Source organism: Mandrillus leucophaeus, unplaced genomic scaffold, assembly GCF_000951045.1.
Source record: "Mandrillus leucophaeus isolate KB7577 unplaced genomic scaffold, Mleu.le_1.0 Scaffold108, whole genome shotgun sequence".
NCBI lineage: Eukaryota > Metazoa > Chordata > Mammalia > Primates > Cercopithecidae > Mandrillus > Mandrillus leucophaeus.
In genome coordinates this window covers 104366-125479 of record NW_012098987.1, presented here as the reverse complement: position 1 = coordinate 125479, position 21114 = coordinate 104366, and the positions used below count along the sequence as shown (strand labels likewise).

Sequence of the window (21114 nt, the reverse complement as noted above, 5' to 3'; positions counted from 1 at the left end):
TTGCAGTGAGCGGAGATCGTGCCACTGCACTCCAGCCTGGGTGACTGAGCGAGACTCCGTCTCAAAAAAAAAAAAAAAAAAAATCAACCATTTCCAAGCTTATTTACGTATCTTTGATGCATTCTCAGTCAAAATTTTAAGAGAATTTTGTGGAATTTGATAGAATGATGCTAAAATTTTATGGAGATAGATAGTGCCAAGAATAGATAAGGCAATATTGAAGAGCAATAAAGAAGACTTCTACCAGCTCAAGACTGATAAAAGTTGTAGTCATTAAGATAGTGTGATGGCAGTCTAAGGACAAATACACCAAAATCAGCACCAGAAAGAGACCCACACATTTGTTGATGTTTAATTTATAACACAATTGGCGTGGTAGAGTAACAGGATAGTTGATGTTTTCAATCAGTGGTGCTTGGACATCTTGTTATCTACATAGGAAAGAAATAAGACTTGGTCCGTATCTCGCACCATACATAAAAATTAACTCCAAGTAGATTAGAGATGTGCAAGACAGAATAATACATATTTTAGAAGGCAGAATTCAGAGGAATACATTTAGAGGAAAACATATTTCTAACCTTGAGGTTACAAAAGTTTTCTTAAAACACCAAATTGTTGTATTTTCCTCTAATTTGATCTTTCTTTAGAGTGGCTATAAACTCTCTGGAGAGTGGCTATAAACTCTATCTCTGTCCTGATGATGTCCAGGGATTATTGTGGGGCTGCGATATGACCATATGAGATGGTCGTGGATGTTTACAGTCTGTCTTTCATGAGATAGTTCTTTATCTTGGTAGATGTCCTAATGCTTAAATGTCAGGCCCATGGCAAGGTGTTCTTCTCACAGAAGACTTATTTATACTGGCAGATACCCTTGTGGTTCTTGTCCAATCTGTGTCCAGTTTATTTGACCAAGACAGCCACGCTCTAGGAGAACCCTGACCAAGAAGAGAATTAGGTTCAGGTGTGTCGGTCAGGTGAGCTACAGAGGAGATGGTAAAACAAAACACATGAAATAACAAGGAGTTTTTATTTCAGATTTTAGAGAGAAGAGAAAGCACACCTTGCAAGGTCAACAGGAAGAGGGGAGCCACCTAGGACAAGCAAGTGCAACCAGTGGATGGGACGAAACAGAAAGGACCTAGGGAACTGAAGTCTTTATTGGGGTCCAGAGTGTTCTTAACCAAGCAAGTTTCCCATGGGGAGTTCTAATTGGTAGGTTGGAGAAAGCAGGCATGAGTTCTGAGGAGTCATGCTGTGACTAAGAGGTGGTCACTGACGCATATCTGTATAGTCTGTGCATGGTTTGGTGAGCCAGGTAGATTCTACCTAGCTCTCCCAAAAGGAGGTAATAACCAGGAGGTGGTTGTAAAAGGCAGATATCTTGATTGACCACGTTGAGGACCTGGGAGGAAATAGAGGACTAAAATCTGTGTTAAGGGTGACTGAGCCCTGATTCTTCAATGAGAAAGTCAGACTTATACTTGAAATGAATGGCAAGGCAACCTAAAATTATAGGAATTCACTGCACAAATAAACCACAATTGCAGATAGATATATTTTGGATATTGTGAGCCAGGTTTCTCATTATTGAAGAAGAGAGTTACAAGTTTAGAAAGTGGGAAGACAGCCAGGCACAATGGATCACGCCTGTAATCCCAGCACTTTGGGAGGCTGAGGTGGGCGGATCACGAGGTCAGGAGATTGAGACCATCCTGGCTAACACAGTGAAACCCCGTCTCTACTAAAAACACAAAAACCTGGCGGGTGTGGTGGCCTGCGCCTGTAATCCCAGCTACTCGGGAGGCTGCAGCAGGAGAATCGCTTGAACCTGGGAGGTGGAGGTTGCAGTGAGCCGAGGTTGCGCCACTGCACTCCAGCCTGGGTGACAAAGCGAGACTCCATCTCAAAAAGAAAGTGGGAAGGCTAGAATGAACCTTGTCAATATAATTGGATTAGAGGCATTAGTGTGACCTCATAGATGTGTATGTGTCTATACACATATGAATATATTACATGTTTATATGAATAATATGTGTATGTATGTATACATGCATGTATTTGTATATATTTAAACAGACAGACATAAAGCAATGATGTATAGGTATAGAGATACATAGATATGATAGGGATGTTTGTATTGGTGTGTCTTTGATCCTAAGCCCTTTCAGTGGACAGTTGAAAATAGATGTGTGTGTGTCTGTGTTTATAGATACATACATAAATATACACACACATTTGTTTCCTAACTTTGTCAGCTGCGAGGCCTGGAAGCAGTGATACCCCTGTACCAGTGAACACAACTGGCATCTAGATCTTGGTTTCTAAATACCTTTGTCCACTAAAAGGAACCAGCATTTCTTGGAGGAACCAGCATTTCTTGGAGGAATAGCTGATTTTCGGCTGGAGCATGAAAAATAAGATAAATTTGGAATTTCTTGTGCCAGAAAGTAAGGAATTGCTCAAAGAATGATCAGAGCGTGTCATAATGACACAGGAGCTAGCTTAAAGGTCTTCTACTGGCCAAGTCTGGGACAATTTGGGTATGAAAATAAGTGATAGTGGATTATAACCCTTTGAATAAGATAAAAATTCATGAATTTTTACTGATATAAATAAGTACACAAATAAGGAATGCTCTTCTTTACAGAGGGAAACTGACAAATGATGCAACAATGGAATTAGAAAATTGCCATTTGGCAGCCATCATAGTAATACTAAAACTAATGGATGAAAGTTTAGTAAGGAACAGAATATTTACATAATCTCAAAATTTATTCCCATAGTATACTTATTAATTATAAAGGAAAAGCAATATAGAGGAGAAACCTGGAAGATACTATCTGCATTCACTGTCCAAAGTAAACATCATCAGAGATGGGGCAAATTAACAGAAGTGCCTCCTGATAAAATGCAGTAAGAACGTTGCTGCATTTCTGTGGTATTCCTGTCCCAAGCCCATAACCTAAATCTAATTGAGAGGAAACATCAGACAAACCTGAATTTTGAGATACTCTAGAAAATAAATGGCCTGTGTTCTTCAAAACTGCTAATGTCATGAAAGACAAAGAAAGAGTGAAGAATTACTCCAGGTTAAAGGAGTCTAAAAAGACATGATAGTTAAACACTTAATCTGGAATTTTCTTTTACTATAAAGGACACTATTGCAGCAGTTCAAGAAATCTAAATAAGCTCTATAGATAATAGTATTTTATCAGTATCCATTGCCTGATCTTGATAATTGTACTGTGGTCATATAAGAAATTTTTAAGAGGAAATATTAAACTATTAAGGAAGAAAGTGTAATCATGCCTGCAACTTGCAAATGGTCAGGAAAAAGTGTCTGTGTATATAGAGACGAGGATAAAACAGATGTAAAATATTAACATTTGGGGAATGTGGTATATGGTAACTTTTTATAACTTTGTATAACTGTATAACTTTACAACTTTCTGTAAGCCTGAAATTATGTCAAAATAAAAAATTAAAAGTAAAGGAAGTACTGTATCATAAAAGAAGAGATGAATGATAAATTAGACTACTTTAAAATTAGGAATTTCCTCAAAGATAGCATTAAAAGTGAAATGCAAGTTGTGGAGCTGGAGAAAAGAATTGTAACATCTATATTTGACAAAGGACTAGTGGCCGGAATATAACAATACCTACAAATAAATAAGAAAATGATAATAATGGATGAAAGATTTGAACAGGCCCGTCACAAGAGAAAATCTAAATGACCAGTAAACATTTGAAAAGGAGCCATAGCTCGTTAATTATCACAAAAATACAGATTGAAATTAGAAGATTCTATTACATACCTAACAGATTTGTACAAAATTACGTACTAACTCTCACATATATCTGGTGATGGCAAGGATGTCCAGTAATGGGAATTCTCATGCACTGCTAGTGACAGTATAAATTGGTACAACTATTTTGGAAAACAATTTAGCATTAATGCCAAAATTTAAGATATACCTAACTTGTGATACATCAGTTCCTCTTTTGTGTATATATTCTAGAGAAATGCATGCACCTATGTGGAATTTCCCTACAAGAATGTTCAGAGCAGCATTGTATGTAACAGGCAAAATGCCTGTCAACATTAGAGTGGATAAATTGTGATACATACAAGGGAGTATTAATAAGAAATGAAAATGAGTGAATCACAGTTACATGCACCGTGGATAAACTTCTGACCTAATGTTCAGGGAAAGAGACAGAAAAGCATACAGTATGATTCCATTTACATAAGGTTCAGAGGGAAGGCAGAACTAAACCATTTTGTTTAGGCATGCATACAGAGGTGGAAAAACTACAAAGAAAAGTAAGGGGGTGATTTCCCAAAAAGGGTAGTGGCTACTTTTGCTTGAGAGGGAGAAGTGTAATTTGGAAGGGACGGATGATCTTTTGAGTTGCTGGAAATACTCTTCTCTACTTGGGTGGTGGTTACGCATGTGCTCACTTTAATTTATTCTTTGCGGAGTATGTTTTAGGTACACCTCTAAATTTAAAACATTGTCTTAGTGGGTTTTGTGAGGGATTATATAGGTGCATGTTTGTCTACTATTTTTAATGAGAATCTCAAGGCTTTACAGATTAAAAAAATACAAACAAAAACTTATTGTCCATTTCTTTCTCTTTCCTCCTATCCTGGGAAATACAAGCACATGTGGCAGGATCCTGTGTGTATTTTCTACCATGTTATGCCCTTCGTGCCTGGTCTAGCGTAACTGCTCAGTAGACATTTGTTGACTTAATGCTTAGCAGTTACCGTATTATAAATAGTTGCTGAATAAAGAGTTAAAATGGAAGTTGGGTGCAGTGGCATGCCTGTAGTTTCACCTACTTGGGAGGCTGAGGTGGGAGGATCACCTGCGCCTAGGAGTTTGAGTCCAGCTAACATAGTGAGAGCCCATCTCTTAAAAAAAAAAAGTTAAGTGGAACTAGTCAAGGCAGATTACCTTAGTAATGGGAAATTTATTGTAAGGATATAGAAAAGGGAATAGAAGACAAATCTTCGAAGAATCTTGTAACACAAGTTGTAGTACAGCTGAGCCTCAGTTATCAGGGACTCATTTCTGTGGACTGCTTACTCTTCCTAGTGGGCTGTGTGGTCTCTTACAGTGTCTGTGCCTCTTTTGTGTACGGTCTATTAAAACTGGCTTACATGAAAATCACAACGCCTTGGCCTCTGTGTACATAAAGCCATTTTGGCTTTAGTGCCTATTACTACCTGCTACATTTCTTGATTTTACTAGTTGAATATCTAGGAAGTAGAATCTGGCCCAATTCACTCTTTTAAGCCAGACCACATCATAGCTTGCTGGCCAGCTGATAGCTTTTGGTATTAAATTCTTGGTCTTTGGAATCAAGTGTCAACCCCGGATCCAGTCAGTTTTATACTGTGGGTGTTGATCACATGGTCTGCCAGGGCTGCCCTTTCAGAAGGACTGTAAATGGGGCACTTTTCTCTAGAAAGGCCTGTGAATAAGGTGAACAATACATTTGACATGATAAAGCATAATTTTTCTATTATGTGTTGTTCAGGTTCCCTTTTTTATTACTTTACATAATTGTGCAATAAACTATTATTAATACTAATTGTGATCTTTGTTTGCATGTCTGGATGTTTTCTTAGGATCAAGTCCTAAAAACAGACTAACTGAATCAAAGTACTCTATTTAAATCTCTTTATAGTCTCCTAATTCATGATACCAATTTGTTTTCCAGAAAAGTTGTATGGTTTGATGCTGTACCATACTCTTGCTCATTACTTTTTCTATTCTTTATTAAAGGCTGAAAAAAGTACATTTAGCTATCTAATGCTGAAAAGCCTTGCAATCACATATTCTGGGTTCCAAGCGATCACAGATAACTTTAGTAACTCCTCTCACTATATATATCCTGTTTTGCTCTCTTTTCCTCCCAGCATTCTCACTGTACTCCTTACCCTAATTTCATGGCCAAATCCACATTTTCTTTGAAGCCCTGCTCTGTATATCCCTAATCTTTGTACCAGTTTTGCTTCTAGTCAGGGCAAGAGACAAATGTACTGAAGTAAGAGCAAGGTTTATTTTAAGATACACAATAAACCATCAAGGAAGGGCAATTGAACTTCAGAGTAATTGGAAATAGAAAGTTGGTAGTATCAACTGCTTTGTCTTAGGGGTTTTATGCATTGTTTTCTCATAGGTCTTTCTTGTCTTTGGGCATCTGATCTATTTGCTTCTGAAACTTGTGAGTTCCTCTTCACGTTGCACATGATTCTTAATGGTTGTCTTGTTCCTGAATGTGCGTGACTTTTGAGCTCCACTTTTTCTGGTAACTCTGGGTCTTTTGGTTTAAATTTCCTTGAGTAGACTTTGATTGGCTTAGATCATCTTTTCCAGCTGGTTATTAGCCACCATCATTTCCAGATGGCTATTAGTCATTATTCTGGACCATCCTCTAATTCTGCCATCTGTGAGGAGGGCAAACGTCACAAAGTAAAGAACATACTGTGTCTGCTTACCTACAGCTCTATATAAAATAGTGCGCACTGGATTATTTAATCTTTTGGAGACTTTTTGAAGCAAATTTGTGTAAAATCACAGAAATACTGTGTAAAAAAGGGGTCTCAAGTGATCTAGCTGAAATCTTTCATTTGGCTGCTGAAGGAAACATCCATAGGAAGAGTGTGATGTACCCATTGTTATAGTGTTAGCTCCTCTAGATTCTCAGGAATATGCTCTTTCCATCATACTGAAGGTGTTGGAAGTTTAATTACAATTTAATAGTTTAATCATATTAAGCAAATTTTTGGGGACATTTACAACCATTTCCCTCAAAATACCAACATTTAGATTAAATGGTTTTCCAGAAATTTCCAATAGTTACAAAAATAATTTGAAGTTGTCATAAATATTACCTGTTAATGTTGGTATATATGACATAATATACAATTAACTTTAAAACTTTCAAATGTGAAATGTGTTAAGAACAAATTGAGAAACAGTATTGTGGCTTGGTGTGGCGGCTCACGCCGGTAACTCACAGCACTTTAGGAGGATGAGGCCTGTAATCCCAGCGCTCCTGGCCAGATCACCTGAGCCCAGGAGTTCGAAACTAGCCTGGACAACATGATAAAATACTGTCTCTACCAAAAAATAAAAAAAATTAACAGGGTGTGATGCTTGCATCTGTGGTCCCAGCTATTTGGGAGGCTGAAGTGGGAGGATTGCTTGAGTCTGGGAGGTGGTGGGTGAAGAGAGCCAAGATTGTGCCACTGCACTCCAGCCTAGGGGACAGGGTGAGACCTTATCTCAGAAAGAAAAAAAAAAAAACCCTAAACAATATTGGGTAATTTAAAAATGTTCTTTTTATTTCTTTAGAAGTAGCTATTTTAAAAAGTAGTATTTTACTTCATTATTTGTTACGAAGGAAATTGTTACATACTCCAAGCTTTTGAGAATAAATTTGAGGCTAAAAGGTGACTGTAGGTTTTTGTACATGTTGGCCAGGCCATGGGGCTGATTTTTACAGTATTGCTGTTATTTTATTTTATTTTATTTTAGAGATTTTTGACAATGAATACTTTGAATGGCTTATTCTTGACACTGACATATAAATAGTTATTAACAGTACTGACATATAAAATATAAGAGATAAGATTTTTGACTTGCACTTCTGGATCTACCTTTTATTGAGAATGTAGGCAAGCTGGAGATAGACTTGGTTTTATAACGGTTAATTAGAGCAAATAATTATTGCGTATTTTGCTTTTCAAGGTCTCATTTTCCTTTCAGATATTACTACCACCAGTAAACAAAAAAACACATTTTTCTTCTTTATCAGAGGTATGTAAATAGACTTAGTTTGGACCAAAAGTTTGTTTCTCTTTAGCTTAGTACTTAGAAGTTTGTTATACTTCCATCTATTAGTAAATTATCAAAATTGGCGAGTTTTTTTTTAGTAACATTAAATTGCTCTTTTTAAAGTCTAAATTTAAAATTTTATTTTTATAAAGAAAGTTCTTTCTTTCAGGCCAGTTGCTGTTTTGGAGTAGTTAGGAAGAAATTTGAAATCATTTTGCCTTTTACTACTTACTCATAAACACTTAGAATGTTTTCTTAAGTTTTCTTCTGTTGTTTTTTTGCTGGCCATAGATTTTTGTTTTTACATATTTGTAGTCAAGCTCTGTCTTATGTTTCCCTCAACATACCACCCACAGCTTTGCTTTTTTCTACTGCTACTTGTGTAAATTTTGTTAATTTTGCTTTTTCTGATACAAGTTGTTTCTAAGAGGAACAGTCCCTTTGATTACCACACAAGCAGTTGTTATTAGGTTATTTCCAACATTTCCGTACTCATCATTGACTTATGTTAAACTTTTTTGCTCTAAGCTTTCTTCATGCTATTTAGTTCCTTTTTCATGTGTTTATTTTGCTTATTCAGCACTCTCGAGTGGACTTTGGGCAGTTAGAATAACTGAATCATATCAGTAAAGTGTGTTCTCAATCATGTGGACAAAAGAACTTACTCAAATGCTACCCCTTCCCTGCTTTTCTTACTGTAGTGTGAACTTATATCTCAATGGTAAGAGTTTTATTTATCTTGGAATTGGCGGTGCCTGGTGGTGGGTGGGAGTTAATAATGGTAAGGGTTTGTAGGTGTGAAAAATTGCAGAAAGACAAATGGACCAATAATATGAATAGTCAGTTTACAGAGAAAGAAATATAAATGGCTGATGAATATATGAAAAGATGCTTATCTTCTAATAAAAATACATATTAGAACAGGGAGATGTCAGGTTTTGTTGGAATAGAAAGATTAAAACATTTGATAATGACTGGGGTTAGTGAGTAACTGGAGAAATAGGTACTTTTATACAGCTTTGGGCTATAATCTTTTTGGAAGACAATTTGCAGTTGCAATTAATTTTAATCACTGATCCAGCATATTATATCTTAGAATTTATCCTGTAGGGATTCTTGGACACATACACATATATCATCTATGCATACATGTTCATCGAAGCATTGTTTGAAATAGTAAAAGACTGGAAACAACCAAAATTATGGCAAAGCCACAACATGAAATATTAATACTGTGCAACTATTAAGAAGAATGAAGTAATTTCCTCTGTGCTGATGTAGAAAGTTCTTCAAGATGCATTGTTAACTAAGTGGAAAAGAAGTGGCAGAATTGTGTATAGCATGATCCCATTTATGTTAAAAGAAGATTTATAAAAGATATACTTTTATATATTGAACATTTCAGGAAGGGTTCATAGGTAATTATTAAGTAATTGCTTCCTGGGAATGAGGAGGGGTGGGGTAAGAAGGGTGAACAGGATGAGAAGATGACTTCATTTTCTTATTTAATTTTAAAATTTAGTATATGTGTTATTTCCTCTATGAAAAAGAAAATCTTGTTACTGAAAACATTAAAATTAAACATTTTACGTGCCTTATTTACCTTGTACATGATTTCAATGGATATGTGACTTGTGAAATTTCATGCTTAATCAGGAAAGTATTTAATAAGGAAACCTATTTGTCCTTTTAGAAATTAATAATTCTGAGAGTATCATAAAGAGCTAGGATTTTAATTAGGTGACTAAAATGGAGAGAAGGAACGGGTGTTTTCTGGGAAATCTTTGTTAATCTGGGTTTTGTCCTCTTGGTTGTAAGATTTTTTGTATGTCAACATTGGCCTCTTAAGACTCTTTCTGTAAGATCTCTTGGTGCAACCAAGTAACCATCAAAGCCCAGACAACCGTGTCTTCTTATTAGTTTTTTTGTTTATGAGCAAAGATACAGCAGAAGTGAAGAATTGAAATGTAATTAACCAATAAAGAGCAAAAAATTTGAGCAACAGAAGACAAAACAATAGAAAAATGTCATTAGTGAAGTGGAAAAAACAGTAAAGAGGGCTGAGTTTGAATTATAGTCATGTATTTACCTTGTGACTTAGAAATTTGATTAAATCCTGTGAAATTCCGTTTTCAAAAATATTAAAGTGGGATTAGTAACCAACTTCTAGGACTGTTGCAGTCTTGAAAGAAAGATTAGGAATATAGAATGAAAATAGTATAATATCCTTCACCCAGTAGGTTTTTAATAAATGGTATCTCCTCCTTGTAATTATTTTTCTCTCTCTCTTTTTTTTTATACTTTATGTTCTAGGGTACATATACACAACGTGCAGGTTTGTTACATTTGTATACCTGTGCCATGTTGGTGTGCTGCACCCATTAACTCATCATTTACATTAGGTATATCTCCTAATGCTATCCATCCCTGCTCCCCCTACCCCACAACAGGCCCCGGTGTGTGATGTTCCCCTTCCTGTGTCCAGGTGATCTCATTGTTCAATTCCCATCTGTGAGTGAGAGAACATGCGGGTTTGGTTTTCTGTTCTTGTGATAGTTTGCTGAGAATGATGGTTTCCAGCTGCATCCATGTCCCTACAAAGGATACGAACTCATCCTTTTTTATGGCTGCATAGTATTCCATGGTGTATATGTGCCACATTTTCTTAATCCAGTCTGTCATTGATGGACATTTGGGTTGGTTCCAAGTCTTTGCTATTGTGAATAGTGCCGCAGTAAACATATGTGTGCATGTGTCTTTATAGCAGCATGATTTATAATTCTTTGGGTATATACCTGGTAATGGGATGGCTAGGTCAAATGGTATTTCTAGTTCTAAATCCTTGAGGAATCGCCACACTGTTTTCCACAATGGTTGAACTAGTTTACAGTCCCATCAACAGTGTAAAAGTGTTCCTATTTCTCCACATCCTCTCCAGCACCTGTTGTTTCCTGACTTTTTAATGATTGCCATTCTAACTGGTATGAGATGGTATCTCATTGTAGTTTTGATTTGCATTTCTCTGATGGCTAGTGATGATGAGCATTTTTTCATGTGTCTGTTGGCTGCATAAATGTCTTCTTTTGAGACGTGTCTGTTCATATCCTTTGCCCACTTTTTGCTGGGGTTTGCTTTTTCCTTGTAAATTTGTTTGAGTTCTTTGTAGGTTCTGGGTATTAGCCCTTCGTCAGATGAGTAGATTGCAAAAATTTTCTCCCATTCTGTAGGTTGCCTATCCACTCTGATGGTAGTTTCTTTTGCTGTGCAGAAGCTCTTTAGTTTAATTAGATCCCATTTGTCAATTTTGGCTTTTGTTGCCATTGCTTTTGGTGTTTTAGACATGAAGTCCTTGCCAATGCCTACGTCCTGAATGGTATTGCCTAGGTTTTCTTCTAGGGTTTTTATGGTTTTAGGTCTAACATTTAAGTCTCTAATCCATCTTGAATTAATTTTCGTATAAGGAGTAAGGAAGGGATCCAGTTTCAACTTTCTACTTATGGCTAGCAAGTTTTCCCAGCACCATTTATTAAATAGGGAATCCTTTCCCCATTTCTTGTTTTTGTCAGGTTTGTCAAAGATCAGATGGTTGTAGATGTGTGGTATTATTTCTGAGGATTCTGTTCTGTTCCATTGGTCTATATTTCTGTTTTGGTACCAGTACCATGCTGTTTTGGTTACTGTAGCCTTGTAGTATAGTTTGAATTCAGGTATCGTGATGCCTCCAGCTTTGTTCTTTTGGCTTAGGATTGTCTTGGCAATGTGGGCTCTTTTTCAGTCCCATATGAACTTTAAAGTAGTTTTTTCCAATTCTGTGAAGAAAGTCATTGGTAGCTTAATGGGGATGGCATTGAATCTATAAATTACCTTGTGCAGTATGGCCATTTTCACGATACTGATTCTTGCTATCCATGAGCATGGAATGTTCTTCCATTTGTTTGTGTCCTCTTTTATTTCATTGAGCAGTGGTTTGTAGTTCTCCTTGAAGAGGTCCTTCACATGCCTTGTAAGTTGGATTCCTAGGTATTTTATTCTCTTTGAAGTAATTGTGAATGGGAGTCCATTCATGATTTGGCTCTCTGTTTGTCTGTTATTGGTGTATAAGAATGCTTGTGATTTTTACACACTGATTTTGTATCCTGAGACTTTGCTGAATTTGCTTGTCAGCTTGAGGAGATTTTGGGCTGAGATGATGGGGTTTTCCAAATATACAATCATGTCATCTGCAAACAGGGACAGTTTGACTTCTTCTTTTCCTAACTGAATACCCTTGATTTCTTTCTCTTGCCTGATTGCCCTAGCCAGAACTTCCGACACTATGTTGAATAGGTTTTCTAACTCTTAATAAGATGTGCCTTCTTCTGTAGAAAAGTAGACATATTTACAGTGATCAAAACTCACTCCCAGGGAGAGGTGGGAGTTTAATAGTAACACTCTTGATATAGTATTCTTGGTAAGATTATAGTACTTCGTTAAACCTGTCAACATGCTTAATACACCTTCATTTATCAGGGTTTTTTTTTTTTTTTTTTTTGGTTTTTGAAGTTTAGACACATACCAGTAGTTATCAATGATCTCAAGCTTTGACCCTGTAACTTCCAGGATGTTAAAACATCCAACTATTCTATAGTGAATGCCAATGTAATTAATCTATTGTATGCTGTAGTTTCATAGGAAATGTGGTCATGTTTGTTTAAGGTTTTTAAAAGTTTTCATTTTGTTACTCTCCACTTCAATTTATCTGAGACATAAAGGAAATTTGAGAAATTAGAAGTGTTTGTGGGATTAGAGTATTAGTTTTCTTTTCTGAAAATAATGTAGTTAAGACAATTATATATAAAACTAAAGTTAGAGAAGACTGAGTGAGTGTGTTATGCCTCTTCATACTGCATTTTAAAAGTCCTCTTAACATGTCTAATACTCCTTATCAGTGCTTTTTTTGTCTTTTAAATTTAGACGCATCTGTCAGTAGTTGTCAGTGATCCCAAAGTTTGCATTGTTCGTGAGGACATTAAACCCTCTAGAGCAGCGGTCTCCAACCTTTTTGGCACCAAGGACTGGTTTTGTGGAAGACAGTTTTTCTACAGCGAGTGGTGAGGGAGAGGGATGGTTTCGGGGTGATTCAAGCACATTATGTTTATCACTAGATTCTTATAAGGAGCATGCAACCTAGGTCCCTAGCATGTGCAGTTTGTAATAGGGCTTGCGTTCCTATGAAAGTCTAATGCCACCACTGATCTGACAGAAGGTGGAACTCAGGCAGTAATGCTCACTCACTCACTGCTCACCTCCTACTCTGAGGCCCAGTTCCTCATAGGCCATGGACTGGTGGTAGGAATTGGGGGCCCCTGCTCTAAAGAAAGCAGCAATATCTTTATTGTGGTAATAATACCACAGCAAAGAAAAGAAACACATTCACACAACTTTAAATACAATTTTTAGGAGTTCAGAGACCTACTGAGGCCATCTATGACTACGTCTATTAGACTTCAGGTTGAAAACTTTTAGTTTCAATGTTCAAAGCAGAGAAGACTTTTCTCTTTCCTAATAGGATGGATTTGGTCTCTAAGAATAGGATTATAACAAGTGAGGGTTAATATTTTTAAAGTTTTATTTTGGATGTAACAGCTTATGCTACAGAATTATCTCTTAGTTATGAATTACTAGTATCAGCTAATCATTATCATCCATTTAGTACTTTTATAAAACAAATCCTCCCACATGAATGGAAGGAAAATAGTTTTTCTAAGACCCTTCCTCTTTTCTTGGGCCTTCTCTGTGGGTAGGGACTGAACCATATCCTTGATTTCTAGATAAAGTGTTTTATAGGTCAGTACTGTTCGAAGAGCAGGACACTGGTATATTGTGCTCTGGCATAGGTCAGCTCTACAAAGAATCCAAGGAGGGATAATCCAGTCAAGCGATTCCATTTCTCCAGAAAAGGCTTGCTGTCCTTTTCCTTGCCTCCCTATAATAATCCTGTGACCTGTCTCCCACATGTGAAGAAGTTAATTTACTAACTTCACTAACTTAGCTTAGTCAGAAGTATTTCATTTATCTAACACAAAGGAGCCCACATCCATACTCTCTGGGGTCAATTTAGTATTTACTTATAGTCTTAACGAGCACCCTCTTTTCCTCCTGCACTATACATTCTTCCTCTGGTAATACTGGATTCTGAAAAAGAATGGAACAAAATCACTTTTGATCTGTCTAAAATTGAGAGAATGGGAATCTTTTGAGTAAATTATCGCTTTTGTATAAACTGTTGGTCTTTACAGAATGCTTATTCTGTGCTCCATGATGTGGTAAATTAATTGGGATTACAAAGATGAACATACTCCTTCTAGCACCAACAAGATCTTCATGGACTAGAGGTAGGGCAGTGCAGTGGAAACAGCAGGAACTTTACTGTGAAGCAAATGAATCCTCATTCTGTGAACTAGGGGAAATTACTTATCCTTTCTGGGCTTCAGTTTCTCCGTCTTCAAAAGCAGGCCTGTGAAGATAATGATAATTTTTGTAAAGATCCTAGCAAAACAGCTTGATCATAGTAGGTATTCAGTAAATGGTAAATTATAAGGAAGGCTTAGGTAGATTCTCTTCTAGTAGAACTTCTACATTTGTTGATACTGTTAGCTGAAAAATCAGTCAAAATCTCTCCCTCTTTAGCTTATGAGGATAGGTTGGCCAAATTGTTAGCAACAAGACAGTGTCAGTGTTTCAACTCCATGTTCTTTGACTAAGTTTCTAAGTGCTTAGACTTCTGGAGCCAGACATTCAGTTAGAAAGACTTAATAATTTATTACACAGCTATTTATTGAGAGCTGCTTATGTGCTAGGTGTTGGAACTACAGTGGTAAACAAGGACAAGGTGAGGTCCTTGCTCTGATGAACCATTCAGTATAGTGAGAACCAGACAGACATTAAACATGCCTTAAAGCCATTAAAATCTCATGGGCCCTCAGTTACAGAATACACATGATTCAGTACTGACTGATTATATGAGTCCCTTTTTCTTCCACACTTGGGTTATTTATGCATTAGACTCTTTGGAAAATGCCCCTGTGCACTTTTTCAAGCTGTTAGTGTGCAATAGTTTAAGAGATTCCATTCTAGCAGTAATCATGGTTATTATATAAAATGGTAGGCATTGCCTGACTCTGGTTCAACAGGAAACTAGCACCAGACATACGTTGTTCCATTTTGATGGGAATTACTAGTTTGGTAGGGGGGTTGAAACCATTCTAAACCAGTGGTCTTTAAACTTTCTATTTTTTTCCTTTTCTTGAGACAGGGTCTCACTTAGTCACCCAGGCTGGAGTGCAGTGGTGCAATCATAGCTCATTTCAGCCTTGACTTCCTGGGCTTAAGTGATCCTCTCACCTCAGTTTCCCAGGTAGCTGGGACTGCAGGCATGTGACACCATGCTAAGCTAATTTTTTGATGTTCTATAGAGATGAAGTCTCACTGTGTGTCCCAGGCTATTCGTGGACTCCTGGGCTCAAGTGATCCTCCTGCCTTGGCCTCCCAAAGTGTTGGGATTACAGGCATGGGCCACTGTACCCAACCTCTTAACCTTTAGTAGCTGTATAGTATTCCAATGTAATTCAGTAATTTATTTAACTACTCCTCACTGATGAGTGGTATAATTATTTTCAGTTTTTGCTACTATAAATACTGAGGCACTGAATGTCCTACATATATTTTGGCAAACTTTTATACATATATGTATGTAAGTAGGGCAAAATAGGGACTATTAGGGTAAAATAGGGAATATTTGATCAAAAGGTGTATTGTATTTAAGATTTTGATAGATATTGCCAAATTATTTTATCCATGCAGATTTTAATTTAAAGTCTGGAGTGAGACTGAGCAATCTGTGTTTTTGACAAGTTTCCTAGGTGATTTTGATGCCTCCAATTTGAACTATTGCCGGATCAGAAAAATGGAGTATAGTACACATCCTCTGGAAAACATCAGGCAATTATGGTTATCTAGGGAAGAGTAAAAAGCCTTTTCGGTGACTGAGCTGTAAGAGTGAATTTATCTTAAGTAGCAGTTGCTAGGGATGGCCCATCTTTAGAGAAACAAAGTATAGTAATATTTATCTGGAATGTTTTATGTCTTTTTGATATATAATGTAGGGAAAAGAATGTAAAAATTGTAAGGACCTGAGTTTGAACACTTTGCATTTAGTAACTGTAATCTTGGGCAAATTAATGAACTTGAATTTTTCTTTATATAATGATAATATCTACCTTCCAGGTTTGTTGCAAAGATTAAAGAGAGAATGATACAACGCTTGTTGAGTACCTCTTCTGTCTTCTAGTATTTTATGGCTATCTCTGTCGTGGCAGTTTGTCATTTAGCTTTAATTAGTAATTTACCTAGTCATCTCCCCATTAGAGTAACTGGGACCATGTCTTGTACTTTAGTGTTCCCAGTCACTAGCCCAGACTCGAGACTTGGTGCACTATTCTGTTACTTAAATGACTGTGTACATTTTCCATTTTACTGTTCATAAGTATCCTAAGAGACAAGTATTATTTGCTTCATTTTACCATGAGGAAATGCTCAGGGAACTTAAATAACTTTCTTAAGATAGCGCAGCATGGCATAACCAAAATTGAAAACTGTGTGTGTGATTTCAAACTAGATAAAGTCTGTGCTTTTTCCATGAATCCACTTTGCTGAGATAATGATATAAGGCATGTTGGAAATTTTGAAATTGCTACTCAAGTGTAAGATGATTTTTGTTATTTTAATACTATACTTTAAAAATTAGCATGGTGATTGAAACATTTCTTCTGCCTATACTCAAGATTCTTCAGTTTGGCTTTCCTGAAATCATGGTATAACCAAGTCTGCCTTGTCTGTAAGAATGTAAGTGATCATTTCCTCTTGTGAGTGATTTTTCTCTATTTTTCTTGCTTAAAATTCTGTCTTTGCTTTTCTTTTGGTGAACTTTTTGATTTTTATAAACACATGGTTTAAGATGTTTTATATAGTGGTTACGGCAGGATTTTGGTAACATTGGAAGTTTTAGTAGAAGTAATGTTGTCTTCCTGTCTGGTCTTTACCTTCATTTCCGTCTTTCATTAGCAGCCTTATATGGACCCCTTCAGGGCATGGGTCACTGATTCGGATGTCATCACATGTCAGCCCTGCTATTGGATATCTCTATTTTGTAGGTCATAACCACATTGCTTAAGGGTGTGGAAACAGAGAGGAAAATATCATTTCATAAGTTTCATGTTTATCTTGCTTTTAACGGCGCTTTTCTTTTGAGAATTGGGTTGTTAGGTTGTTTTGAATATTTAATCATAAATAGTTGGGAAGAAAAAGAAAAATGTCCCCACTCTCTGACCCTTATGTCATAAAATTCACAGCGTTGCAAAACAGGAATAGCATACAGCAAGAAGTGTTGCAATAGGAAGAAATGTGTTACTTATTAGAGTTGGACATGGGAATTTTCCCAACAATTTCTGTTTTGTAGTCTATTTTCCAGACCATATAGGGATATTTGCCCAATATTCTATATAAATTTGTTCATTTTATGTTTTATTTGACTTTTTTTTTACCTTTGGTAAAACGACTTTGGGTTGGTTTCCTTTCTCCCTCAGGCCTGATGATGTTGGGGATGGATGGTGGATGTTGGAGGCAGGCTGCGTTATGGATTCATTTGAGTCATTGATGCATTTAAGTTTAGCCATTGCCTTGGTACATGTAATTCTGCCTTTGTTGTTCATGTCTACTTCACTAGCTCTTTAAGGCATGTGGAATTGTGTTGGAAAATGCATGCCTGATTTCCATCTTGATGTTTCTTAAGTCTGGTTTGAACCCTGGGAACACAGTTGCAGTCTTCAATGTCTTAGTATTTTTAGATGGAGCTTTTATACTTTAGGGTTTACTGAGATGAACTTTGGAGAGAAAGTCTAAACAGAATAATTTATGACCTGCAGGAACAGAGGATGTCATGTTTAAGAACGGGAAGAACCCTTTTCCTATTAGTAACAGTTGTTGAATGATAATGCATGGAGTGTCATCAGTTTTTTTTCATGTGATTTTTAATGTTCTTATTTAGAAATTGATATTCTTATATTAACTATTTTGGAAAATGTCCCAAGGTATACTTTATAATGGCAATAAAATCTAAGATAAAATATTATGTAATAAGGTTTCAGAAGTTATGTGTCTTATATATTGTAAAACTTTTTTTTTTTTTTAGGCATATGGATCAGGCTGTGATATTGTTATTTTGGCAAATGACTTTGAATGTGTACAGATCATTCCTGGTGCTAAGCATGGAAACATCCAAGTCAGCTGTGTGGAGTGTTCTAACCAACAAGGAAGAGTAAGGGATTTAATTTCTTTACTAAATGTCATTTAAAAATGTATTTAATAATCTCAGAATATTCTCATCCTTTTATGCAAAGCTTGTCTAAAATTTCTTATGTATTGCTTGGGTGGCTGTTAATAGAAGTTGTAAAGCGATAGGTTTATACAAATTGTAAAGTGCCATTAAACTGATAATTTGACAATTGTTCTACAGCTGTATGTATACTGTCTTCAAAGATCTGTAGGCCTTACAATCCTGTGCATACTGACATTCTGCCAGTTACTACTTCTAGCAGCCATTAAGCCAGTAAGGGGAAGTAAACTTTTATCTTCTCTACCTAGCACCCCTTATATCCCTCATACTATAACATCAAAGTTGTATTAAGAAATTCTGCAAGTTGTTAATGTCTAATATCATGCTTGTCATATAGGAAGAGATTTGTAAAATCTGTTAGCATAATGAAACTTTTTTTGTTGAGTGAAGAGTCTTATAGTTCATTCAGGCTTTAAAACAGACGGTTTATTTTGAAATAGTTAAAATTTCATCATATGTACCTCTCCCACAATTTTCAAACATAATGTACATCAAATTTTGGTTGCATGTCAATATGGCGTGTTTGCTGTATACTCCAGCAATTCAGTAAGGCCAATTTTATGTAGCTGAGTTGAATGTCTCTACAAGAACAGAGAAATAAGATTTTTACCTATAGTCATTGTAATAGTTTAAACTATTGTAGTGTTCTAGAAATTGTTCCTTATTGGGTAACAAATTTGGTCAAGGATGTGTTAAATCAGAATATTCATGTTGATAAATAGTAATCATACAAATTTATACTGAATGGTAAATTATGGTTACTTTATTATACCATTTATCCTGCCCTATCCTACTGCCCATATCAAGCTTTAATATTTGTGTAAATGTACCAGTACTTGACAGTTCAGTGATACATTTGACCTAGTATTGGAACACTGGATTTCCTGGTGTTTCCTGATACTCGTTTCTTGCTTTTCTAATTTTCCCCCCAGGTACTCCCCACCCTCAAGCATTGCTTACACTTATTTTAGAAAACACGGAGAGTGTCAGATTTCTCTCGTTTTTTGTTGCTCTTCTCTCTGGGCCAAGCAAGGTAGCTTAAGCCTGCCTAAAGTTGTATGATAGTTGTCAGAGGTGAATTTTAGTAAATAGCTCAAGTGCCGGTGATAATTGCAATGAACACATTCTCTGGGAGTAAAATTTTTTAAAAAGGTATATAAGACATTGGTATTCATACCATGGGAAACAGAGCAACTTGTGTTTCTACTTTTCTTGAGCTGGTTTAGTGTAAATAAGGCAAAATTGTAGTATCTTTATTGTCTTTGTTGACATCTTCCTTTAGCTTTTATCCCCCAGTTCTTGTGGTGATAACTTTCACATTCGTGACTTTGTATTAGTCTGTTATAAGCATTCATTCATTCATTGACATGTTGAATGGAATCATTCACAGCACTTTTTGCATGTTATTTGAAGTAGCTTTCTGTTGTGGATTATGATTTTTCTTGGAAAGAATGTTAGATGTTAGGTAAGAGTTAAAATCACTTTTTGGCATGACAGTGCCTTAAAAATCACAGGGAATATTTTTGGCAGACCTTAAAAGAATATATACCTAATGAAGTTTTAAAGGTTAACTGGGGTGCAGAGGTGTCAGAAAGGATGGTTTTTGGTCTGTTCCCTGTAGTTAATTCCATCTTACCAAGAGGAGGATGAACTTGGAACTAGCCTTCAAGAAATTATTGGAAAACAGGCTCTGGTAGTTTCTAGGAACAGAGGGATTTATGTCTTTTCTTATCAGGTATGTGACATGGGACAAAATCCTCCTGGTCCCTAAATTTCTTGCTTCAGTCCTCTGGAGATGTCTTCTTCAGCTCTTTCCCCCAGGTGCAGTGTATGGCTCCCGGACTTCTTCTTGGCCTGTTTTTTCTATTCCTTCCTCTACATGGTGTCCCAATTGGTATTTTCTGTTTGATGGTATAATTAGGCCATTTTATTTGAAATATTTTTAAGACATGTTATTAATTGATGCTTTTCTCATGGATTTTATATTATTTTCACTGGATTATAAAGTTTCTGACAAAGATGTGTGCTTTTGAAATGTATTTTTTAATAGTTGTTTTTATATTAAAAATAAAATTCTTATGAAAAATGTGATTTTTTTAATGTGCATATATATATTTTTATTATACTTTTTAAGTTCTGGGGCACATGTGCAGAACGTGTAAGTTTGTTACATAGATATACACATGCCATGGTGGTTTGCTGCACCCATCAACCCATCATCTACATTAGGTATTTCTCCTAAGTCTATCCCTTCTCTAGGCCCCCTACCCCCTGACAGGCCCTGGTGTGTGATGTTCCCCTCCCAGTGTCCATGTGTTCTCATTGTTCAACTCCCACTTATGAGTGAGAACATACAGTGTTTGCTTTTCTGTTCGTGTGTTAGTTTGCTGAGAAAATGGTTTCCAGCTTCATCCATGTCCCTTCAAAGGACATGAACTCATCCTTTTTTATGACTGCATAGTATTCCATGGTGTATATGTGCCACATTTTCTTTATCCAGTCTGTCATTGATGGGCATTTGGGCAGATTCCCAGTCTTTGCTATTGTGAATAGAGCCACAGTAAACATACATGTGCATGTGTCTTTACAGTAGAATGATTTATAATCCTTTGGGTATATACCCCATAATGGGATTGCTGGGTCAAATGGTATTTCTGGTTCTAGATCCTGGAGTAATTGCCACACTGTCTTCCACAATGGTTGAACTAATTTACACTCCCACCAACAGTGTAAAAGCGTTCCTATTTCTCCACATCCTCTCCAGCATCTGTTGTTTCTTGACTTTTTAATGATCACCATTCTAACTGGTGTGAGATGGTATCT

At 36.4% G+C, this 21114-nt stretch overlaps 1 protein-coding gene across 1 annotated transcript in view; it reads left to right on the top strand.

Moving 5' to 3' along the window:
- Positions 1-21114, top strand: part of LOC105543950 (dmX-like protein 2) — a 148251-nt gene that overhangs the window by 28411 nt on the left and 98726 nt on the right. Inside the window, exon 2 of the mRNA XM_011986154.1 lies at positions 18088-18213. Within this exon, the coding sequence (XP_011841544.1) occupies positions 18088-18213 (126 nt within the window). The remainder of the gene's footprint in view (positions 1-18087; positions 18214-21114) is intronic.